We start from the raw sequence: 14,048 nt of genomic DNA, 5'->3' as shown, positions 1-14,048 counted from the left end.
AAAATGAATGAAACACATCAACTGAACATAAAGTTTATATTTGGACTCCTCATTCGGACTGAATCACCGAACCTGGAGCTTAAAACTAGAGTCCGTCCATAACACTTACGCAGCATTACCTGACACCTTTGGGTCTTCTTGACACCAATACCCTAATGAATAGAAAATTCACACACAACATGGGATGTTGCTAATTCCTCAAAGCCGTGGTGGGGTCTCTGTATGAGAACATAATCTGTTGTGAAGCGGCTGTTCATTAACTAAATTGTTTGTTAAAGGTGTAATCAGATGAAATACATATAAATTAGGGGTAATCTGTTCCAAGCTGCACCCAAACTCTACATAAAGACATGAAATAATGTTTTATTTGTTTCTCCATCAATAACCAGTACATGTGTGTGTGTGTGTGAGTCGAAAATGTCTGCAGAGCTGGAGGAGAAAAGACGATGACGGAAGGAGCGCCAACAACAACCACGTGCGACTCTCCCTTCCGGCACTAGATGTCCGCACTGTGACCGATCTTTTCGAGCAAGAACTGGTCTTATCAGTCACCTGTGGACTCACCAATAAATTTGCGCGAAGACCATCATCCTCGACCTTGAGGGATTGCCATAGTAGTAGTAATAGTGTGTAGATGTACACATTTGCCCCTTTCTTTTGCTTCTGTCAATCCATGGTTGTGTTTTTAACGAAAAAAAGGGATGAGAAATCTTTTTATTTTGTGTATGGAAAATGAAAAATTTGCAAGTTGGATGAGATGCGTACATGGACTTTAAACAAACCGTTTGTCCCTGCTCTCTCAATCACTTTATCTCTGTGCAGAGTCAAATTTCAGATCATCATGTTTGTTTAATTTCCCTCAGGAAATCCATTCTTTATTCAATTTATTCCTTTAGAGAACCATTCAATATCTGAGTGAAATGGTGGAACCGTTTTTAGCCCACTGGGCAAAATGCTTAGTGGCATTTCGTCCATCTTTACATTCTGGGTTCAAACTCCACCAAGGTTGACTTCACCTTTCATCCTTTCAGGATCATTGTGACTTATCCCCTCCCCCAAATTGCTGGCCTTGTGCCAAAGTTTGAAATCACTATGTGAATACACCACTGTGTGTGTGTGTGTATATATATATATATATATATATATATATATATATATAAATATATATATATATACATATATATATATCGACCTGTCTTCCTGCCTATCTGTCAGTCTGTGTATTTTTCTACTTTTATATATCCTTAATCTTTTTTGTCCATGAACTTTTGTAACTTTACCGCTGTTTAGCCCTAGGAAGCATCGACGCCTCCTGATGGCTTTGACACATTTTTCCTGTGTCCTTATATACATTTACGAAGGGGAGACAAACACCCCCAGCAGCCAGGCCTGCATCTAGAGACACGCATGTTTCAGGATCATTGTCCTTCATCTGTCTAGAGTAGCAGACGCCCGTCAGCTGCGGATATCTGCCCCGATTCGCAATGGAAAATGATCCTGAAACATGCGTGTCTCTAAATGCAGGCCTGGCTGCCGGGGGTGTTTGTCTCCCCTTCATAAATGCATATAAGGACACAGGAAAAATGTGTCGAAGCCATCAGGAGGCATCGATGCTTCCTAGGGCTAAACAGCGGTGGTGTAACCCCCTACTGTCATGTTCACGTTAGATTGACAGTATACAACCATTCTATCGCCCCACCACCGTACATGTCTCTACAAGAGATTTAGAAATTTAATATTTCTAATTTTGTAACTTTTCTATCCATAAATCAATTAGAGAAAGTCAGACCTTCTCCTCTCACCTCTCCCTAACACCTCTTCCTACTTTTTATTGTGTTTTGTCTTGTTTTTGTTTTTATTTCACCCTCCTCTCTTACCTTCCCAACCCCTCCGACTAATGACGTTACCCTCTTATCTTACTCTACACACACACACACATATATAAATACATGTACATACATATGTATGTATATTATATGTGTGTATAAAAATTATACACGAAGGGAAAGCCACTAAGTGGTTTTCCATCATGCTAGAAATGGGAGTTAAATCCCAAACCACAAAAAAATCTATTCTTATTTTAACAAATGGAAAATTTTTACTCACACTGACCACTGGTAAAAAGTTAATATTTAATTTTTACCCTGTATTTAAAAGTTTATGTGTGTGTGTGTGTGTGTATAGATGTATATATGTATACACATACATGTATATATGTATTTATATATAAATGTGTGAGTGTGTGTGTGTGTGTGTATATATATATAATATATATATATATATATATATATATATGCTGCTTATTGTAATCAGATATTATCATACTGTTATTGTTACTAAAATTAGTGGCTCTCAAACACACTCAGGATATTGTTATATTTCTCTGCTTAATGTTATCAGCAAGCTGCTGTTATCTAAAGTAGTTCATGACCAAATGATCAAAACAATTGTTGGTTTCCGCTCTGTCTGTGTGTGTGTGTGTGTGTGTTGTTTTTGTCCTTAGACTGTGGCCATACTGGAGCACTGTGTTGAAGGGTTTAATGGAACCAACTGACCCTGGTACATTTTTTACTTTTAAGCCTGGTACCTATTCTATCAATCTCTTTTGCTAAACTGCTAGGTTACAGGGATGCAAACAGACTACCACTGGCTGTCAAGTGATGACGGGGTCAGATTCATAAACACACACATATATAGTTATTAGCGAGGGATAAAACCAGAAATGGCTCTAACGGAAGTAGCATTAACTTTTTTAAGTTGTTCAATTTTCCTCAACTGATCAATGGACCAATTGGTTAAACCAATCAATAATGAATCGATAGTGACTGCTGGAAACAGCTGTAAGCCAAATGTTGAGCAATAGAGATAATCAATGGTTGTACGTACATCTATATCTTTTAAATAACAAAGGTGGCCATAATGCAACATAAAACCAAAAAAAAAAATTTTTTTGTCACTAATTGTGATTGAGAGTTCAGGGTAGTAACTACATTGCTAGAAATAAGAGTTAAAGACCCTTAGAACCACAAAAAAAAAAGCACGTGTCTATGCAATAACAAGAGATAATTGCCCCACTGCAAACGAGATCTCCAGACTGTTTTTTAACTCTTATTTCTAGCAACGTAGGTGCTACCCTGCACCTTCAATGACAATTAATGACAATTGTGTGTGTATATATATATATATATTATATATATATATATATATATATATATGATGGACTTCTTTCAGTTTCCACCTACCAAATTCACTTGGGTTAGAAGACACTTGCCTAAGGTGCCCCATTGTGATACTGAACTCAGAACCATGTGGTCGGAAAACCAACTTCTTACCACACAGCCACATAATCCTTGTTTTCATGTCCAGTTTGTCATGCTTGCATGGGTCAGGTGGAATTCATTAAAGCAGATTCTCTACAGCTGGATGCCCTTCCTGTCACCAACCCTCAACCTGTTTCTGAGGAAGGGAATATTTCCCTTTGGCTGGACAGGGTTTTAGGGAAGAGTGGAAATAAGCCACACCACTTATGTGAAAGTGATGCTTGTTTACAATTATTTCACAAAGTCAAAGCGAAGAGACACAAACATAGACATATGTACACACATACACACACACACACATATATGCATATAGACACACCTGCATATACAAGTACACATACATGCACAACAAGCTTCATTCAGTTTCTGTTTACCAAATACATTCACAAGGCTTTGGTCAACCTGAAGCTATAATAGAAGATACTTGCCCCAAGGGGGGACTGAACTCGAGGCCATGTGATTAGAAAGCAAACTCCTTAACCACGTTGCCACACCTGCACGTATTAACAGACACACCTTCACAGAAAGACACTCTGTACACTTTGATAACAAAAATATATGTATAATTTCTCTTGACAGGAATTCAGAGAAACGGAGAGAAAAGTCCCGTGATGCAGCTCGACAACGGCGTAACCAGGAGACCCACATATTCACAGAGCTTGCCGACACACTTCCTTTGGCCAAAGGGAAGACACGTCAGCTGGACAAGGCGTCCATCATGAGGCTGACACTGTGCTTAATGAAGCAACACGAAATACGACTGAGCGGTAATAAGTTTGTTTTGTGTTTTTGTGTTTGTATTAGGGTTCATCATCATTGTGTGTATGTGGGGTGGGGGGGAAAAAAAGAGGGATACAGTATTTGATGGCATTTAAGAGGCAGAATGGAAGTCACCCTCAGACCAGAGACTTGGCACCAATGTTTGCAACAGAACATAACTCTCTAAAAATGTCAAGTGGTGATGCTATAAACAAAGGCATAAAGTAAGCTAGTTTTAATTAGCTATTCTTAATTAGCTATTCTTAATTAGCTAAGAACACTGCAGCAGTTTCTCAAATTGACACCATGACACCTTGAGCAAGTAGTTTTCTGTAGTGCCTCAGGTCGACCAAAACGTTGTGAGGAGATTGATAGATGGAAACTGAAAGAAGCCCATCATGTGTGTGTGTGTGTGTGTGTGTTCCCTTGTCTTGACATCATGTGATGGTTGTAAATGCACATCATCATCATAAAAGAGATGTTTGTTTCAAGTGTTCTGTGAAAAGCATTTCTGGCCTTGGGAAAATATTACCCTGCTTGGAAAGAGGTGAGGGTGGGCAACAGGAAAGGCACCCAGCTATAGAGCGTCTGCTACAAGACAGCAACACTTTCACACCACTTTAAGACTTTGATTATTAATTATTTTTAAGATTATTTTGGATAATATCCAACATATGAAATCTGTTTTAATTCTACTTAATCTTTTTTGTCCCTTTTGGTTGTTTAGTGCAAGACACACGGCAGACTGACCAAGCAGAGAACTTCAACTTTGATAACAACCGAAGCATCACCAATGATGACCAGACTGAGGCAGAGGCCATCAGCGAGAGTCGGTCATTTTCACCAAAGAACAGCCCAAGAACAGCTGAAGACAATGATCAGCCAACCAGAACAGAAAATCACAGTCCGAGCAGCAGCAGCGTGGATGATGACAGCCTGGACGAGGCTGTTGTGGCCCAGCTGTATGCGAGGGCCCTGGATGGGTTTGTCATTATCCTGTCACGTGATGGGGAAATTGTTGATGTGTCCGAGCATGTTGGCAAATACTTAGGTATCCAGCAGGTGAGCGCTTTCACACGCCCCCCACTTCCTCATTTCCTTGCTCTTTAGAAACACACCAATGATAATCTGGTTGAGTTAATGGCTGACATTCAGGGCTTCTCTCTCTCTCTCTCTCTTTTTCTCTCTCTCTCTCTCTTCTCTCTCTCTCTCTCTCTCTCTCTCTCTCTCTCTCTCTCTCTATATATATATATATATATATAATATATATATATATAATATATATATATATATACCTATATATATATATATATATAGATAGATATATATATAGTACGTATACCTATATATTTGAATGTATACATAGCTGTGTGGTTCAGAAGTTTGCTTTCAATGTAATACGATTCCACGTTTTATGAGAGTTCGTGACAACTACGCTTATGTGTGTGGGTGTGTATACAGTATCTAGTTCTCTCTCGATATATCTCAATGACTTTCTAAATCTGACCTTTATGCTTCACAGATTGACCTTCTTGGACAAAATATCTACGAGTACATTCACCCATGTGACCACGAACAACTACGAAGTGAGCTGGGTCCATCCCGGGCCCATCGTACAGCTGGAGTTGACACTTGGCCTTCCCCGCGGCAAGTGTTCTCACTTCGTGTGAAGTCTACATTGACAGCAAAGGGGCGCAACATCAACCTGAAATCTGCATCATATAAGGTAGGGTCCCTTTGTATAAGGTAGGGTCCCTTTGTATAAGGTAGGGTCCCTTTGTAGTTTTTGCTGCTGTCATTGTGTGTGTGTGTGTGTGTGTCACTACTCCTCTTCCTTACACCAATCCCTCCCCCACTCTGCAGCACTGCATATTGGAAGGGTTTTTTTTATGGCTTAGTCAAAGCTGTAAGGGCCTTTCTAGGGCTGTTGGAGGGAGTTATTCTCAGATGAGGAACCTATCCCAGATGTTTGCAACAGAATGTACATCACTAAAAACTGTTAAAGTGGTGGTGGTGGTGGTGGTGGTGGTGGTGGTGGTGGTGGCGTTGGTGGTGGTAGCAGCAGTGGTGGTGTTGGTGTCATCACCTGATTAATGAAGAGTAATACTACAGGAGATACTCAAAGGTTTAGAGTTTCATGGTAAGGGATTTGTCCAGATTATTTGTCAAGCACTCCAGTGTCTGCCTGGTGGGTGCTTTTTTTTCTTTTTGCACACCACCAGCCCTCGTGAGGAGGTTGCCATTCAGCTTTTGCAAGACTATTATGAACTCTGGGTGTGTGTATGAGGGGGCAGGGTGACTTTATTCTAAACCAGTGGTTCTCAACCATTTCTTCCCTCTGGACCTCTCAGATTTCTATTTTACTTCGGTGGTCTCTCACAACCATTTGATGTTTAAAAGATCCTATTATATTTTTGTCATTAAATATTATTAGGAATTATATTAAAATATTGTTAAAATATTTTGTGTATTGTAGAATTAAAAGCAATTTATTGCAGTTAACAGGAAAATCTTATTTGTACAGGACACAGGACAGTCAAGGGCCATACTTAAGTGGTCTTGATTAAAGGCTGCTTAGGCCGTTGTGTGTTGATTAGTCTTGTCTCTGATGAATGTTGATGCAGCCAAAATTCATTCTCTTCCTGAGCACATCCGACAATGCAACCACATGAAACTCTGTGTCCCAAGAGCGGCATAAAGATCACATTTAACCCTTCTGTGAAGAGAATCATCATTAATTGTTAAAAGTTATTCATTCAACAAATGTCTGTCTGTCTGTCTGTGATATTTATACAGTACTTGTGATACTGAAAAGCCAAATAAATTTCATGCAATTGCACCAGAAGATGCGCTAAAAATCATGCTTTGTTTCTAACTACGTTTGGCATGCAATTTCATGCAACTTTAGTAACCTCTCTCTGTCCTGAGTATAAGAATTAATTCTAACCCTTTTGTAAATTGAATTATCTTTAATTGTTGCAAATTATCTCTGCAATATCTGTGAGAGTCTGGACATAAGCATCCATACTTCTGTATGGATGCTTTTGTACCTACATGTTATTGTTCTCTCATTTTTGTTGCTTGTTTTTGCAGGTCATCAAGTTCAGTGGTCAACTTTTGTGCCCTACTGGAGATACCAACATCTTCCAATCCTCATCAGCTACGTCTCCTGCATCATCATCCTCCTCCTCTACATCATCATCCACTTTGTGTTTACCATGTTCATCCTCTTCACCTTTAGACAAAGCCTCTCTCCAGAAGAAACTAGCGAAGCATGTAGCAGCCAGCACTGATGCTGACAATGATAGTGATGGTGAGGATGATGATGATGATGATGTTGTTGTCATCGAGAAGAAGGAATTTAAGTCCGAAGCAAATGATGACGAGGAGTACAGTGGACAGGAGATAAAGGCGGAGAAACTCGTTGCTGACAAAGGTGACAGCAGCAGAGGAGGAAGAGGAAGTTCCCTTCATCATGTACATCATCCAAACAAACACAGCCCCCACCAACACCTTCACCACACCTCATCTTCATTACATCATCAACAGTCATCGTCATTAGCAACGTCACCTGTAACAATCAAAGAAGAAGCAGAGAATGGAAGCTTTACAGGTGAAGCCCAGGCTGCAGGCGACAGTCTTTCGCATCTCCTTAAGCTTCCGCTTCATCAACATCCTCCAACTAATGAGAATAATAATAATAATAAAAATGATGATGATAGTAATAAGATGGCTGAACATGCAGATGGCGAGGGTGGGGATACTGGAAGTCATCATGTGTGTCGTTTCCGTGACAACCTGAAGCAGAAACAGGATAATGATGACGAGGCTAAATCGGGTGACTCCAGTGATGACACTGCTAAAACATTGTCCCCGTGTGCCACACCTGCAAACCGTAGCAGGCACGTCAGTGGCAACAGCTCTGATAACAGCAGTGCCGAGAGCGGAAAGCCAAGGCCAGGTGCTGCTTACTTTGTGGCTTTCGGTGAACCGATTCCTCATCCTTCTAATATTGAGGTACCACTTGGTTCCCAGACTTTCCTCAGCCAACACAGCATGGATATGAGGTTCACTATATGGGATGAAAAGTGAGTATATATTTTTATATATTTATATAGCTTTTCATTTTTACTTGTTTCATTTGTTAGACTACGGCCATGTTGGAGCACTGCCTCATAGATGTTTAATTAAACAAATCAACCTTGTTACTCATTTTTTTTTAAAAGCCTTGTACTTATTCTATTGGTCTCTTTTGCCAAACCGCTTAATTACAGGGATGTAAACATACCAACACTGGTTGTCAAGCAGTGGTGAGGGACAAACACACACACACACACAAATAATATATATGATGGGCTTCTTTCAGTTTCCGTTTACCAAATCCACTCACAAGGCTTTGGTTGACCCTAGGTTATAGTAGAAGACTGGTGCCATGCAATGGGACTGAACCCAGAACCATGTGGTTGGGAAGCAAACTTCTTACATACCTGTACCTATGTTGAGATCATAAGAATTTTTAAACTTCTGAAAGAATGTGAAATTATTCTTCTTTGGAACAGTAGATCTTGAAACACATAAGGCTATAAATAATAACATGGAAATATTTGGGCTAAAAACCCTGTTGCTACAAAAAGTCGAAGCCTGCCTCTGTTTACTAGCCTTTGATTTCTTCCATTCAAAGGGTTTTTTAAGCCCAGTATTTACATGCTATTAATAATAGCTTTATGTGCTTCGAGATCCACTTTTCCAAAAGGAATTTGTGGCAGAAAATCAGTATAACTAATTACTATATGCATACGTGTGTGTGTGTGTGTGCATTTATATATGTGTGTGTGTGTATTTATTTATTTATTATTAAACGGGAATATTATTGACAGTGACTTTGAAGTCTGATGATGGCTTAACTGGCCAAAACTTCGCAGTTACTAACAACAACATTCTCATTTTTAAGAATAATAAATTTGTCCTCTACGAAAGTCTAGAATAACCCATCATATTAAAGTAAAATTGCTTTTTATTATAACTAAATATAAAAACAAACATTAACAATATATATATACGTATATGTGTGTGTGTATGTACACTATATCTTCTCTTTCTCTCTCTTTGTGCTCACAGAATCAAAGAATTGGTTGGCTATTCTTCTGAAGACATCATTGGACATTCCATATATGAATATTATCATGGATTGGATGCTGAGATGGTTGGCCAAGCGTTTAAGGAGTGTAAGTACCAGTTTAGATGATTTCAGTGAGTATAATGTGTGTGTATATGAGGGTGTATATATTGTATTATGCTTAGAAGTGATGCACTTTACCAGAATTTTTCAACTCAGATCCAGTTCAATAAACTGCAAGAAATCCTTGATCTGTGTCGATGGTGTAAGGACTGGTTAGCTTGGAGTTGTATAGAATATAATGAAATATATTTTGAAATGTTTTGACTGAAGATGTTACGTAAGAGATGAATTCTGTTTTTTTTCTCTTGCATAATGATCTGAAACACATGTATTAAATGCACTAGTTTGATTTTATTGTTGTTTTATATATATATATATATATATATAATCATCATCATCATCATCATTTAATGTTCTTTGTCCATTCTGGCATGGGTTGGATGGTTTGACTGGGCTGGCACGCTGGAAGGCTGCACCAGACTCCAGTCCGATTTGGCATGGTTTTCTATAGCTGGATGCCCTTCCTAACGCCAACCACTCTGAGAGTGTAATGGGTGGTTTTGCGTGACACCGGAGTGTGTTTATGTGGCATGGGTGCCAATTTGCATGAGACCAGTATCTAATACAACTGCAATTTTTCTTGGTTTAATGGTTCTTCTCAAGCACGACATAATGCCAAAGGTCTTGGTCATTGCCCAACGCTCAAAAGGAACTCACCCACTTTGCCTCTGTGAGGCCCAACGCTCGAGAGGAACTCACCCACTTTGCCTCTGTGAGACCCAACGCTCTAAAGGAACTCACCCACTTTGCCTCTGTGAGGCCCAACGCTCAAAAGGAACTCACCCACTTTGCCTCTGTGAGGCCCAACGCTCCAAAGGAACTCATCCATTTTGTCTCCATATAATTTTCCAGCAAATTCCAGAATGACCAATCACACAGCATATCTTTAACATTGATGATAACAACAATGTAGCCATGTATCTTATGTGTATTGCGTGAAGAGGTGTCTTGCAGTAGAGGAGTTAAAATGGTTGGAGAGAGAGAAGTGAGAGGTAGATGTGAAGATGTAATGCTGGGGGTACACATTACAGGGTGGGGGTATATGTGTATCTATACATTCAGTATTTTGTTTCCATTTCAGTAATGACAAAAGGACAGATCACCACTGGACAATACAGATTTCTGGCCAAGCAGGGTGGTCATGTCTGGCTGACCACTCAAGCAACTGTCATTTATGACAACCGGACACAGAAACCACTCTATGTTGTCTGCGTCCACAGTGTCCTTAGGTATGGTATTTCTCCGTTTCAGTTACCTTCTCTTGTCCCCTTTTCCTTCTTCTCTCCTTATGTCTCCACTTGTGTCTGTCTGTCTGTCACTTTCTTGTTTCCTTTTCCTCTGCTTCTCTTTTCTTTCTTTTTCACTGACTTTCTTCAAATCTCTTCATCTCTCTTTCACTTTTTTCTCTCTGTTTTCTTCATTCCCCATTCTGTTTTTTTTTGTCTTTCTTCTCATCTTTCTTAGTCTTTTTTATATTTTTTTATGGAATTTTGAAAATATTTTCACATTTTGCTGTTTTCTTCATCAAACTGTAATTGTTGAATTTCTTTTTCTTTCGGTTTCTCTTTTTCAGTGAGATTGAAAACCAGCATGAGATCCTCTCCCTAGTACAGCAGCCATTGTCTCCTCAACCCCAGCCACAAACCCCATCAGCAAAACAGTCTTCTTCACATCCACAAATGGAAGATTTCCTCCACACAAACAACAGCAAACATACAAAGGACCACAGTGTCACATCATTATCATCGACTTCTGCAACAAAGAAAATATCCATGGATCGTACTCAGTCGTACTCTCTTCTTGTTGCTCCAAAGGTCGCAACTTCAGAAGCTGAAAGCCAGTTGTTGGTGAAGTGTAAGAAAGAAAATGTGGATAACCTCAATGGTGGTGGTCATGACGATACCAAGAGGGGCAAGGACGGTAGACCCTTGTCATCGTTAACCTGCAAAATATCTAAATTGACTCCAACCCTTTCATCAAGCTCGTCCTCTTCTCACAAGTTTGTCCTCTCCAAGCTTGGTGACCTGGTCAGTCAGCGTGAGGCATGTCCAAAGTCATGTGACAGCAGGTTTTATAGCCACAAGGACAAACACAGCATTGGACATGGTTTTGGTGGTAAGAAGGAAGACAGAGAGCAACAAGCGGAGCAAAGAAACACAAAAAAGTTCAAGAGAAAGGCAACAAACAATGAAGAGGAGGAGAGAGGGAGTCACAACAACAGTAATATGGAGAGCAGTGGTTACAGAGGTGAGAAGGCATTGGTGAAGGAAGAAAATGGCATCATAAGCTGTAAAGATGGTGCTGTCTCTGATGAATACAAGGATGAAGAAGACAGCAGCAAGTTGAAGTGGAGGAAAAGAGGAGCGAAACATGAAGACGGTGTTGTGGTGAATGTCTTTGACAATGGCATCGGAGCCGAAATGGATGTCGATGAGACAGATGATGATTGCATTATTGATGATAGTCAAGTGAAAGAGCCAGGTGAAAGAGAAATGGACGAGAGCCGGAGGATGGAGAGGGGGTATAGCAATGAAGTTGTGATGGCAGAGGTCATAATGGCCAATGATTTTGATACTGGAACAAATTACAGCAGTATAGAGGTTTCCGAAAACGGAGAGAGAACAGTTCCTGTAAAGATGATTGATGGCAGAGTAGAAGAGAATGAAGAGGACGAGAATACAATTGAAATGAAGGTGGATGATAGAGATAAGAGGTTTGACATTGGCATCAGAGATTATAGAAATCAAGTAAATGGCAACTATGAGGAAGACAGTGAAATGACGATATTGGAAATGTCAGCCTCCAAGCAAAAGGCAGAGTCTAATAGAGAGAGGAAGATAAAGAAGATGATGAAAGATGATCTGAAGGACAATGATCCGACAAGGATGAGCGGGTCAGCACTGTTGCCAGGAATCTCCAAGAAGAAAAAGCGAATGACAACAAAGACAGTTGAGTTTATGAAGACAGCATCTCAAGAGAGCCAAGTGTTCAGCCCTCATTCACTCGGGTACGCATTAGCATCTCCTGACTTCACTGCTGCCCCACCTGCTCTTATTCGCGATGATGATGGTGATGTTTGTGACACTGTCGTCGTGGCATCGACTGAGGAGTCGCAGCATCGTTCTCCGCAATCGGTTGGTATTGCTAGCAATGAGACCTGTGACAACAGAAGACTCAATAACCTCGGCCAGAGCTGCCAGCCAGGGCAGAGCCAGTGTAACCACTACAGCAGTCCTGGTCCTCTGCTGAACACGGAGAAGATCTTTGCACCCCGGACAAAGGACATGGATGAAAACCTCTACATCAACAAAAATAGCACAAACATAGCAACAATACCAACATCGCTCCTCAGTGAAGCGAACAACAATGGTAACAACACCACTTCTCCTCATGACCCTGCAGTCACGGGTTCTGATGGCAGTGGTGGACCCGGCAGCACCAATGTTACCAATATGTTGATTGATGACTTGGTTTCTCCAACCACAACGCTGCTCCTTGAGGAACAAGGGGACACTTCATCGACAGCTGACTGTGAGTATCATTTATTGTTATTATTATAGTATAAGGGTGCCTGGCCTGGTGGTTAGGATGTTAGTCTCACGATGAGGGGAGTGGTGGTTTCAATTCCCAGGCCATGTGGTGTCTTGTATTCTTGAGCAAAATCATTTCACGTTGCTCTACAATCACTGAGAAAAACATTGCAGATGTGAGGGGAAATCATGGAATCACCATCCATGAGTTATGAGAGGATGTGCAGATTAGTTACGGTTCAGTGCAGTCCATTATCACTGAAGATTTGGTTATGAGACATGTGTCCGCCAAGTTTGTGCCAAAACTGCTTTCAGCTGACCGAAAAGACTCCCAAGTTCCAGTTGCACAAGAGATTCTCTGCTCAGTTTTCTCTGTGATGGTCAATGTAACGATCACACACTACACACCTTCCTTCCAAGCACTGCTGTAAACAGCGGAAGTGAGTCTGAAAGTTAAAGCTTAGTGCGCATGCACTGCAGAGTTGAAGGTCAATCTATGCCAAGTGGCTCCACTCTGCGAGCTTTAACTTCGTTACTATGGCAACAGTCTGGATACTTATTGATCAGACAGTGTGTATATGTGTGTGTGTCAGTCATTTTTCCCCTGTGGCTTCCTTATCTTCTTTTCTTTCTCAATTTGATATTTCTCTTTCTCACCCCCCCCTGCTCCTCTCTAACTTCTGATGAAGGGTCAACATCCAAAACGTTAAGCAATTTTCTCTTTCCTTTAAACCTTGCTTCTCCTGTGTTGTTCTTTATTTTCTTCATTGGATTTACACACCCATACTCATACACCTGATTAAATAAATGACAAGGGAACAAGAAATTATGCAGTGCACTCTGCTCTGAGTTCACTGCATCTCACAGCAGAAACAGCTGTAAGCCAATGCCATTCATTACATAATTCCTTATTCTTTTGCCAGTCGTTTTATTTCATTTTACCCTCTCTGCACCTGACTAATGCTTTATTCTGGAGCCTATGTATATTGAGTTGTAACGTTCTAACACCAGGCTGTTAGTCTCACTATGCCTAAGCGAAATAAATATGATGATGATGATGATGATATCTACAGCCACCAACACTTTTCGTCTAACTCACTGTATATATTCCAGGTATGAATGCATTTGACGATTTGACATTTCGGGCACCAAGCGCAGGTGATGTGTGTATAGATCTGTCAGTACCTTCCAGTTTTGGTA

At 40.4% G+C, this 14,048-nt stretch overlaps 1 protein-coding gene across 2 annotated transcripts in view; it reads left to right on the top strand.

The window, feature by feature from the left end:
• The window catches only part of LOC115223762, a 38,975-nt gene that overhangs the window by 16,793 nt on the left and 8,134 nt on the right, over nucleotides 1–14,048 (top strand). For both annotated transcript variants that reach the window (XM_036512824.1, XM_029794413.2), the window contains exons 2-9: nucleotides 3,900–4,087; nucleotides 4,807–5,141; nucleotides 5,602–5,805; nucleotides 7,173–8,167; nucleotides 9,198–9,304; nucleotides 10,400–10,547; nucleotides 10,892–12,849; nucleotides 13,962–14,045. In XM_036512824.1, coding sequence (XP_036368717.1) covers nucleotides 3,900–4,087; nucleotides 4,807–5,141; nucleotides 5,602–5,805; nucleotides 7,173–8,167; nucleotides 9,198–9,304; nucleotides 10,400–10,547; nucleotides 10,892–12,849; nucleotides 13,962–14,045 — 4,019 coding nt within the window. The remainder of the gene's footprint in view (nucleotides 1–3,899; nucleotides 4,088–4,806; nucleotides 5,142–5,601; nucleotides 5,806–7,172; nucleotides 8,168–9,197; nucleotides 9,305–10,399; nucleotides 10,548–10,891; nucleotides 12,850–13,961; nucleotides 14,046–14,048) is intronic.

This window comes from Octopus sinensis, linkage group LG24 (genome assembly GCF_006345805.1).
Source record: "Octopus sinensis linkage group LG24, ASM634580v1, whole genome shotgun sequence".
NCBI classification, from domain to species: domain Eukaryota; kingdom Metazoa; phylum Mollusca; class Cephalopoda; order Octopoda; family Octopodidae; genus Octopus; species Octopus sinensis.
Note: the sequence above shows the minus strand (reverse complement) of the source record. Positions and strands in the feature narration are given on the sequence as shown.